General features: G+C 37.1%; 1 protein-coding gene across 6 annotated transcripts in view; it reads right to left on the bottom strand.

Annotated features, from left to right (window-relative positions):
• The window catches only part of slc4a7 (solute carrier family 4 member 7), an 84,783-nt gene that overhangs the window by 50,053 nt on the left and 22,334 nt on the right, over window positions 1–12,396 (bottom strand). For all 6 annotated transcript variants that reach the window (XM_056474674.1, XM_056474678.1, XM_056474673.1 and 3 more), the window contains exon 2: window positions 7,554–7,635. In XM_056474674.1, the coding sequence (XP_056330649.1) occupies window positions 7,554–7,635 (82 nt within the window). The remainder of the gene's footprint in view (window positions 1–7,553; window positions 7,636–12,396) is intronic.

Below are 12,396 nucleotides of genomic sequence, written 5' to 3'. Positions count from 1 at the left end.
ATCATGTGATCCAGAAGTGTACAAAAAGGAGTACCTTACTGTGATGAACACTGTCTGATCAAGAGCCGTGTGCTTGAAACGTTACACGATTTCTGTCTGCATTTTTTAATTGAATAAATTTGCATTTTGAAGCTTTGGTGTTGCCGCCTTTTTGAATATACAAGTATAGGGGTGTAGAATATGTACTTTATTAGTACTAATAAACAATATCAATGTTATTAAGCCAACAGGTAATAAAAATCTAGTTAATAGTAACAATTGGTACTTAAACTTAAGTGTTACTATAAACTTTAATAAGTAAATGTAAAAAATAATAATAATAACATTAATAACATTAATAAAGCAATAAATAAATAAAAATACAATATTCATTAATATTGAACAGCAAAACATATAGGTGGATATCAAATATGTTACCGATCGATTTACCCAGAAGATTCTAGCACCATGGAAGTAGGTTAAGTATGGTATTTTAAAAGCAAAGCCCTTGAGTAAAGTGCTCTTACAGTATGTTCCAGTACACAATATAAATCCCAAAGTTCTGTAAGCAACCCTCCTCAACTCCATACACCTGAATCTGATACTCTTTAACAAACCAAACAAGAAAAGCTTACGTGCTTTCCACAAAGGCAAGAATAACTGTCTCTGTCCCGCTTTAAGTACAGCTTAAAAGTTAAATCACCCCCCCATGCTTAAGTTTTTGTTTCGAAGGTAGAATTCTGGGAAGCCGTGGCTGCCTGCGTCACGAGAATGATGTCAAAATGAAAGAAAACACCGAGCAATTTAAAGTTTCATTCAGTCGGCTGTTGTGCAGAGTGTGAGGGTGGGAACTGTGCGAACGCATGTGTGGTCTGTGTATACGCCTGCTGAGTCTACACCCCTTTCACACGATTGTCCAAGTGCTTCGAGTCCGCGGCAGCTCTTGAAAACTTTACAGGCTAATAATAGCAATGCAATTGTGTCATTAAACCTGCAAATCACAAGTTGAATGATTCAATCCAGAGGTGAACAGAGTCACTGTTGGTTTCAATAGCCAACAAATTCAAACGTTCCCAAAGCACATCATTAAAGAAGTTAAACTCTAATGGCAATTGCAGGTTTTTGTTTGCATCCAAAACTGAGGCATACTGTATATAACCATGGTGAAGGCACAATGCAACACATTCAACTGCAAGCAATAAGCAAAGAGGGTGGAGGTGGGTCGACCAATACTAAACCTTCCTCCCCATATTATTTCGACACTTCCCTAAACATCAGCTATAAAACAAGCGCCTCTGCAGAGCTACATGCCTGTGAAAACCCATCCTGGTTCTTACTAATTACGATAATCAGTCTAGGAACTCGGCTGGCAGGAAAAACGCAGAAAATTATATAGATATCAAAGAGCATGAGGAACAGAAATTGGCAGTAAAATGACGTGACTCACTGATGGTTCATCTGCGATGGTTATATCATCACACATGTCTGGCAGAACGGCATGAAGAAAGATAAGAAAAGAATCCTGTCTGGAACTTATGCAATATTTAAAAAAGGAAAAGAAAAGCTTGTTTTCGCTTACTGATGTGGCTCTAAACCAGATTTACACTCTTCCAATGTTCCCAAAAGTAGACATTTGGCAAAATGCTCATGCTGCTCATTACTATACAATGCATTCTATAAACCTATACATATACAGTTGAAGTCAGAATTATTTGCCCCTCTGATTTATTTTTATTTTTTTATATTTCCAAAATGATGTTTAACAGAGCAAGAAAATTTTCACAGTATGTCTGATAATATTTTTTTTCTGGAGAAAGTCTTATTTGTTTTATTTCAGCTAGAATAAAAGCAGTTTTTTTTTTCGATAGTCTACAGAATAAACCATCGTTATACAATAACTTACCTAATTACCCTAACCAGCCTAATTAACCTAATTAACCTAGTTAAGCCTTTAAGTCACTTTAAGCTGTATAGAAGTGTCTTGAAAAATATCTAGTCAAATATTATTTACTGTCATCATGGCAAAGATAAAATAAATCAGTTATTAGAAATGAGTTATTAAAACTATCATGTTTAGAAATGTGTTGAAAAAAAATCTTCTCTCTGTTAAACAAAGTGGGGAAAAAAATAAACAGGGGGACTTATAATTCTGACTTCAACTGTACATACATACATACATACATATGGGCTGTGTGATTTATCGAAATCGAAATTGTATCTTTTTGTAATATTTAATCATCCCCTGCCCAGAGCAAATGCGTGACTGCCATGTGTGTAATTTGATTTCAACTTGTTTACAGAAAGCTTTGGTCATTTTATTTTTGTTTACAGTTTGCTCTAGAGAAAAATTTGTTTCTCATTTCTGAATATTTAAAAATAAAAAGTTAATATCTTTTCAGTTTCTTTTTTAACTAACACTCATTGCACTTTAGCAGTAAGAAGCTACGATACAGATTATTGAGCTGAAGCTTGACTACAAAATTAAAATCGCAAACCAAATCGGAAATCGCAATGTCTGTCAAAAATCTTACACGTTGGACACACACGCAGTGCGCGCGTTTAACTTTGCACAGTTTTTGCCCCTCAAATGTGACAGGATACACGTTAATATCCACTACAGTACAAGTTTTAAAATTGTGAAATGTTATTGCACTATAAAAAAACTGCTCAAAAGTAGTTTATAATTTAATCCAGGTAATGTACATACATAAAAATACACACACAGATGTATATATATTGCGTTCTCTAGAAACTTGACTACAGAGACAAAATTGTCATGTTGAGAATTCTGAAACACAAATATTGGCATTGGTGTACAAGCTGTATTTTATGATTGAATAAAAAAAATTATGTAAAATAGAAATAAAATACCTTAAAAGTATTAAAAATATGTATTTTAGGTCCCCTCACTCAAAAAAAAAATCTTAATATAAATATACATGAAACTTACACTTTTAACTAATTTTATTTCTACATTAAATTACATTTACAAAAAGGATTTTAAATACATTGACAAGGCAAACTAAATCTTTAGACCCATATTAAAACTTTAATGTTTAAAATAATTTGTATGTAAATATGGACGGTGCAGTGGCACCGTCACCCCACCGCAAAGTCGCTGGTTTGAGCCCTAGCTGGGTCAGTTGGCATTTCTGTGAGGAGTTTACATGTTCTCCCTGTATTTCCTCCGGGTGCTCTGGTTTCCCCCACAGTCCAACGACATGCGCTATAGGTGAATTGAGTAAGCTAAAATTGGCCGTAGTGTATGTGTGTGTGAATGAGTGTGTATGGGAGTTTCCCAGTAATGGGTTGCAGCTGGAAAGGCATCTGCTGTGTAAAACATATGCTGGATAAGTTGGCGGTTCATTCTGCTGTGGTGACCCCTGATCAATAAAGGGCCTAAGCTGAAAAGAATGAATGAAAATGGCAAAACCGTTGTCAGCTTAGCAGCTATATGTAATGTTATTCTAACCTGTACCTAATAAATATTTTTTAAATGCCATCATACTAAAATTTGTGTCTTTTAATGTCATCAAACAATTGTTTGTTCTAAACTTAAACATTTTTTATAAAATACAAATAATATATAACAAATATATAATACTATAATATATAAAAAAAAAGTAAGTTTATCTTTGACCCATTGCATAAATATAGCATTCTCTATAAACAGCACTTATTTATATTTGATATAATACATTTTATTACACTCAAATCAAAAACTCATTTAAAGTGAAACCAAAACTTATGGTGGATGCTGGAAAATAATACAAATACTCTCCAGTCACTCTCATTGGCACCAATCCAAATGTGTGCAGGGTTTGAATGATTTTCATTGTATAAGGACACTATGTCCCTCAAAGTACAGTTTGCTTTATACTTTACACCAAGTCTGAACTTCTGACGCCACATGACAGCTTTCCATGAGAATCAGACCAAACATTTTAAACATTCCCTGTCAACATTTACTTCCACTGAATGCTGAAAAAAAATCCAAAAACAAAACCTATTCAAATGCAAAGACGTATGCTTTTTATAATATTATGCAATATGCTTCCTGCAACTTCCCTTTAAGATATTGTATGTAGGCTGCTGAAGAAAAGTGAAAGACAACAAACAAGAACAGTGCATGATGCAGGGGTTTTGCGTGAGAAAAACAGAGTGTAGTTTTGTGCTGAAGGAACCAAATGCGTGACAAAAGCAGGCCTCGTTTAATTAATTAGATCTTAAGCTGGTGTCTAATCCATCTTAATGCTATTACAGTAAGCAGGAGGAAAGTACATGCTAGTTTTGACAGGCTTCCCTTCTTTAACTCATTACAATCATATCAGAATAATATTAAACCCATACGGCAAATCGCCTAAAGTTTCCTTAAACATTTGTTGCAAAACAAACTTAAATTCACCCTGGTCTGAGTAGCTGCCATTTTTCTGCAGACACAAGCGCAAATGAAAATACACTTTTTAGTTGACCAAGAAATTAAACTTCTGTCATCATTTACTCAGCAATTATTTGTTTAAAACATTTATGAGTTTCCTTCTGATGTTAAATACAAAAAAAAAAGAAATTCTGACGAATGTTGGAAACCTGTAACTACTCTTATAGTATTTTCTTTTCCATCTAGGTTTTCAGCTTTCTTCAAAATATTTAAATAACATAAATCAACTCATAAATAGGGGGCGGCATGGTGGCTCAGTTGTTAGCACGGTCACCTCACAGCAAGATCATCACTGGTTCGCGTCCTGGCTGGACCAGTTGGCATTTCTGTTAAGTTTGCATGCTCTCCCCATATTCATGTGCGTGCTCCGTTTTCCCCTACAGCCCAAAGACATGTGGTGTAAATTAATTGGACAAACAAATTGGCCGTAGTGTATGAGTGTGTGTGTGTGTGAATGAGTGAGTGTATGGGTGTTTTCCAGTACTGGGTTGTGGCTGGAAGGGCATCTGCTGCATAAAACATTTTCTGGAATAGTTGGCGGTTCATTCTGCTGTTCATTCTGACAAACAAGGAACTGAGCCGAAGGAAACTCATAAATTTTTGGAACCATTTATAGTGTGACAAATTTCATTTTGAGGAAATTAAACCGGTCTAAACCTAAACCTATCTTGACAACCTATATATAAAAACACATACACCATCAGTCATTTTCAAGAGTGATTTCAAAACATGAGCTGACAGTTAAGGGGTTTATTTAATACCTAAATATATACAGTACTGTAAATAATCATTTAAACTACAATTTGATGATAACAATACATGTTAGGTGAACTGTATACATATCATCATCATCATTACAAAACTACATTTAGGCATTAAATTAACTCTTTCCTCCATTTTATAGGTTTACAAATTGCTGAGTTTCTACGGCAATCTGTGATTTAGGTGTATTACGATAAGGGAAGCCCTACTGCATGCCCTGAATAAGTTACATGGTCTTCCATTTTTAAAATATAGAATGATCAATAAAAAAATCAGTTCTTATGTAAAAATGTGTGTAAAACATACACTCACCGTCCACTTTATTAGGTACACCTGTCCAACTGCTCGTTAACGCAAATGACTTTGAACGTGGCATGGTTGTTGGTGCCAGACAAGCTGGTCTGAGTATTTCAGAAACTGCTGATTACAAGATGAAAGCATGGATCCATCCTGCCTTGTATTAACAGTTCAGGCTGGTGGTGGTGGTGTAATGGTGTGGGGGATCATTTCTTGGCATACTTTGGGCCCATTAGTACCAATTGACCATAATGTCAAAGCCACAGCCTACCCGAGTATTGTTGCTCACCATGTCAATCACTTATGACCATAGTGTAACCATCTTCTAAAGGCTACTTTTAGCAGAATAACATGCAATGTCAAAGCACGAATCATCTCAGACTGGTTTCTTGCACATGACAATGAGTTACTATACTCAAATAGCCATGACAGTCACTAGATCTCAATCCAATAGACCACCTTTGGGATGTGGTGGAATGGGAGATTCGCATCATGGATGTGCAGCCGTCAAATCTGCAGCAACTGCGTGATGCTATCCTGTCAATAAAGACCAAAATCTCTGAGGAATATTTCCAGTACCTTGTTGAATCTATGCCAGGAAAGATTCTAAAGGCAAAAGGGGGTCCAACCCGGTACTAGTAAGGTGTCCCTAATAAAGTGGCCGGTAAGTGTATGCATGTATTATATTTTATTTTTTTATATTTTTGATGAAAATGAAGAAAACATGTAATTTTTTATATGATCATACATTCTTTGCAGAAAATTTTTGTGTTAGGGCCATCAAATTTAGGTCATAATCATCAAAAATGCTGGCAGTGCCTGTCAAAAAAGGGGGAAGGGAAGGGAAGAAAAGGGAAAGGATCTTTTATCATGAATAAAAGTTTGTTTGATTTGAGTAATTGTGCATGTCTAATTTGACTGGATTATGTGTATAACAGTTCATATCGGTCAATCACTGCTCACAGCTTTGTTTCCATTCAGCCCAAATTAAACACTCCATTTACTTTGGCTAAAGTCTAGGGTCCGTTTTAATGATCGCTACATGCAACTCCTGTGCTAGTAAGGCAACCAATTCACAAATCATGAATGCTTTAAATGTGAGATCCAGTTATCCAGTTGAAATATTAACCCTCCTGTGATTTAAATTTATTTTTCTCAAATATTTCCCATAATGCTTAACAGAACAAAAAAAAATCTTCCACAGTATTTCCTATAATTAATTTTCTTCTGTAGAAAATCTTATTTGTTTTATTTCAGCTAGAATAAAAGCTGTTTTTATTTTAAAAAAATTATAAAATTTTAAGGTCAATATTATTAGCCTCCTTAAGCCTCTTTTTTCAATTAAATAAATTATTATACAATGACTTGCCTAATTACCATAACTTAAGTTAATTACATTAACTTGTCTAATCAACCAAGTTAAGCCTTTAAATGTCAGCTAAATACTAGTATACTGAAAAATATGATGTACTGTCATCATTGCAAGGATAAAACAAATCAGCTATTAGAAATTAGTTATTAAAACTATTAATGTTGAGAAACGTCTTTCTGTGAAAATCTCTCTGTTAAACAGATACTGGGGGGAAGATATACAGAGGGTTAATAATGCTGACATGAACTGTAGGTCAGCAGTCTCCTCAAACTTTGCATTCATTTTATGAATGAGTTCTAGACATTTCTAGACTTCCTCGTCTGTCAAAGCAGCTGTTACCAAACACCCAGCGGCACATTTCAGCCACACACAAGCTTCCAGAACACACATGCTAACTCCTGATCGCAGGATCAGATCACTTGGAAGCCCTCAGAGGAGAGTATAAGACATGTATGAGGTCAAAAACCTCAATGAACTCTAGAAAGAAAGCTAGAGAGTGAAACGAGGTTCAAGGGGACAGATGGTTTTAATCACTGTGCTTCCAAACACACCAAAGCAATGAGTAAAAGAGCCGCAGACATTGACTGTACACCTCCATGTGCTTAAAGAACAGATGGCTTGCTTGAGGGTAAGATGATAAAAGCATGGCATATGATTCTGAGTGGCGAGTAAAAGCGGGGGTTATTAGTTATTATGTGAACTTACTTTCAAGTTCCTCTTTTTCAAAGTTTGTGTGAATGTTAGAGCTGGTTTTCCCCTGGTCAACAACAGCTTCATCATCATTGCCCTGAATAGAGAGAAAGAGAGAGAGAGTGAGATAAAAATGGATGAATTTATGTCACACCAGAGTAAACAAACAAACCATGGCAACACGAGCGGGTGCTATTGCAGTCGCTGCCGCTTTGGTCTGGCTATGATTGAGAATTGTGCAATAGTTAAGAGTTTATACCGTAAGTGGGCTTAAGACTATTGTTTTTGACAACGCAATGTCTTGGCAGAAAGCTGAAGGAAGCAGGTCACAGAATAAACAGCTAGAGTTCAGTTTGCGTCAGATGAACCAAAATACGTGGACAATGGTATAACCTTATCCCACTTAAAAAAGAGAAACTAAATGATAGACATACAGCATGAAAAAATAAACATAAAAGGTTTAGTAGTTGTATAACTATTGGTTTTAGTACGGATCAGAACAATCCCCTACCCTAAAATGTCTACCCTATGACAGTGTTTCCCAACCCTGTTCCTGAAGGCACACCAACAGTACACATTTTCAAGCTCTCCCTAATTCAACACACCTGAATCAACTCATTAGAACATTAGAAGAGACTCCAAAACCTGAAGTGAATGGGTCAGATAATGGAGACATCCAAAATATGTTCTGTTGGTGTGCCTCCAGGAACAGGGTTGGGAAACACTGATCTATGACACATACTGCTAAAACATAACTTAAGGCCAGCTCACACTGTTTGATTTTTTATAATCCTGAACGATAGTAGTATGTCAGACTGCACGAACATGGCTCTCATGTCATACTGTATGATCTCAACTGTCATAATGTCAGACTGAACGACAATGAAGATGCACCAAACCCGGAAGAAAACTCTCCCGGAATTTGATGTCATCCACCCGCGACACTTTAAATATCCTACGATCTGAAATGATTCCTCACAGCAAACGTAAACAATCTGTAGCGGCAATTTTGCACACGGCGTGTCTCAATAATAAAACCAGGAAGAAATAAACTGTTTGACATTTCCCTGCGATCATTTAAATTGTCGCATGAATCGCGTCATCAAATTCGGAGCTCCTATTGGTTCTTGAATGGACACTCAACGCAGCGGTTGTCACACTGCAGGAAAGTGTCTGAAATCTTCTGACACTGCCAGAACTTCATCGGAGAGAAAATCTGATCGCAACAGGCACCAAGCGGCTGTCTGTGAACATGTCAAACCAACGATCAAAGACCACAGATTTTAGCCTAGGATTTCAGGAATCTTTTAGGATTTCCCAAATTTGTCTCAGATGACAAAATCGTGGCTGAAATCTCAGTGTGAGCAAGGCTTTATTTTTATATGAGTAGCTTTTAAGATTTGCAGCATGACCCTTAAAACAGCCCATTACAATGATGATGAGCATAAATTTGAGTTCATTCAGAGCGCAAAATGTTTTACATATATATAAATGACAAACAATAACAACAATACTAGTAGTAGAAGTACTAAAATAATTACATCAGAAATTAATAAATATAGCAATTAAACGGCAGCTATGATGAAAATCATCTTTTTTAAATTATTTTTTTAGGGTTTTTCACCTTTATTAGATAGGGCAGTAAAGAGTATTGACAGGAAAGCATGGGGAGCAGAGAGAGGGGAAGGATCGGCATAGGACCGCGAGGCGGGAATCGAACTCTGGTCGCCGTGAGCACAGGACTGCATGTGTCGACGCACTAACCACTACACCACTGGCGCCGACTGAAAATCATCTTTTGTAAGCTGTTTGGACAAAACAGTGTATATGTATAGTGTGTCCACTGTCATATTGGGGAGATATAAACACAAAAATCTCTTTTTATAAATTTCTTGACCTTAAAAAGGATCCAAATTTCAGCAACGTGACGTAGGAGTGCAGTTTTTCCTGCCCATCTAATTGATTGACAGCCACGTATTAACATGTCTCCGTAGTAACGCGTATAATCATTTTAACAAGGACGTGGACGTGTGCAAAGCAAGTGAATATAAAAGATCTGTTCAGCTCTCTGTGATCCTCAATCCTCATCAAATGTGTTCAAGAAAGAGTTTTACAACTTTAAAACAGTGCATGTTTGTAATGAATTACAGCTATTTTACCGTCTTTATCACCACAGCCGCGTGTCAGTACAATTATAAAAGAAGACGCTTCAATCCCAGTTTGTGAACATTAAATCAGGTTTGTTTTGCATATTAACACAACGGTGCATGTTGTGTGTGTGTGTGTATGCGTTTATGTGTGTGAATTCTGTAACAACATTGTGTGCGACTCATTGTACAAATACATTAAATAATCATTGGTAAATTTCTTACTGTAGTATTTCTCACAAACGTTATGCGAGATCTGCTTCCTTCTGTCACTGTGCTGTTTATCTGACGCACTCTGACAGCCATGTGGTAATGGTGGGTGGAGAGAACTAGCATTAAAGCCACAGGCAGCAAAAACAGCTACAAGGTGTTCAGGGCAGAAAATTCCAATATTCTGTAAGGTTTGATAAATAATCTGATGGGTGTTTTGAGCTAAAACTTTACAGACACATTCTGGAGACACAAAAGACTTAAATCTTGAAAAAGGGGTAAAATAGGTACCCTTTAAATAAAACAATTAAAATTATACATCCACAATAATTTCAATTATAGACCCATTTAATTGTTTTAATGTTTGTTATTGTTTTTTATATTCATAGTAGTAGTAGGAGAAAAACTAATTACTACAATAATAATTTTTTATTATATTATTAATTATTTTTAATGAATGTTAATTTTCCTAATCATTATCAAGTTGACGGACTTTTGCTTTATTTTTCCATTTCATTTTCCTTCGGCTTAGTTCCTTTATTCATCAGAGGTCGCAAGCTTATGCTACGGTGCAGCCTACGCATGAGCGCATAGCCCTCGCCGTGACCGTCGGCGACGCTGACGCGCACCACTTAAAAAAATGTAACTACATGTCGCAAAGACGCGTAGCGCAAGCTCTGTGATTGGTCAGCTTAGTAGCGCTGACGAGTATGGGCAGGTGGGAGAGCCACGCGAGCCCGATGGAGTGAGTGTTTACAAGTGTAGAGTCCCGTAAAGGAGCTTCGGATGGAAAATGTTGTTTTGTGTTTACCTCATGATTAAAGTTGGTGCACCTCCGCCGGTTCCAGCCTCAAAATGAGTGAGTTTGAGCCACTTGTACATTAAAATAGTGTTCAGAAAAAACAAAACACCAGCAAAAAAAAAACTCGACACATAGGAACATAAACACCTCTCTGCCTGCTAGCTGTTTCGGAAGTGTTATTGCAGAGCAACACAAACAGCACACAGAAGTATAAATGCACGGCAACACGCAAGGCAGACGCCGTGGGTCATGTCGATCACTTGACGCAGAAACCAGGCTTCAGACACTACGGCCAATTTGGTTTATGTAATACACCTATAGCGCATGTCTTTGGACTGTGGGGGAAACCGGAGCACCTGGAGGAAACCCCTACGCGAACACGGGGAGAACATGCAAACTCCACGCAGAAATGACCACTGACCCAGCCGGGACTTGAATCAGTGACCTTCCTGCTGTGAGGTGACCATTGAGCCACCATGCCACTCATGCTGCTTTATTTTCCTTACCAATTTAGGCATTTTTTTAATAGTATGTCCATTTAGCCAACACAATCTCACAGCAATTCATAACTTTGATTTAGTGGCTAATATGCATGAAATCATACAATCTCATCCATTCAATTTAGGATGATTTGCTTATCACTCAATGAAGGTTGGGGTTTGGTACCACGCCTCCTTATTAAAATCATACATTTTTTCATACGACTGAACACGTACTAATTCGTATGAATTAGCCAATAAACTAACAAAACGTAAAATAGTTACGGTTCCTCGTGAGATCAGGCTGATTTAACTAAAACCATAAAACAAACTTCAACAAATTGCCTGTTTTAAATATTACATTTTTTCAATAATCCAACCATCCTTAAATTCTGTCTTATTTGAGACAAAAAGAAAACATCCAACACCATTCACACAATTTCTTCAGAAGCAGTCTTTTATTAACCTGTGGCCATAATAACACGTCTCTAAAATAAGATGCGCTTTAAGGGCCCTATTATCATCTAACAGCTGCTATCAGGTGGCACCTATCCTTTGTCAAGCAGGAGTGATCAGAAAAGTGCTGCGGACACCTTAAGCCATGTGTTATTGAAAAAATTATCACAATCTACTAAAAACGATAATGGTTTCTAGGTCTTTACTTTACTGATGCTCCATCATGAGGGACAAGGACACTTCATTTATTCATTTTTCTTCGGCTTAGTTCCTTACTTATTAGAGGTCGCCACAGCGGAATGAACCACCATCTATTCCAGAATACGTTTGTGTGACGGAAGCTGTTCCAGCCACAACCCAGCAATGGGAAACACCCATACACTCTTACATTCACACACACTCATATACTACGGCCAACTTGGTTTTTCAAATTCACCTATGCAGCATGTTTTTGGACTGTGGTGGAAACCGGAGCACTCGGAGGAATCCCACATGAACACAGGGAAAACATACAAACTCCACACAGAAATGCCACCTTCTTGGCTGTGAGGCGACAGTGCTAACCACTGAGCCACCGTGCCATCCTCGGGGCACTTCAATGAGGTATAATTTTGTCTAGGACAGGGCTCAGACTAAACTTCTGTAAATGCATGCTGCACGTGTCCACTTCCAGTCTATAATACATCTGAGCATGACATTTTCCAACCACTTCAGTTTAATAGGGTTGAGTCACATTTGGAGACTATATAAACCAATGCTGCCCA

Source organism: Danio aesculapii, chromosome 16 (assembly GCF_903798145.1).
Source record: "Danio aesculapii chromosome 16, fDanAes4.1, whole genome shotgun sequence".
Lineage (NCBI taxonomy): Eukaryota > Metazoa > Chordata > Actinopteri > Cypriniformes > Danionidae > Danio > Danio aesculapii.
Note: the sequence above shows the minus strand (reverse complement) of the source record. Positions and strands in the feature narration are given on the sequence as shown.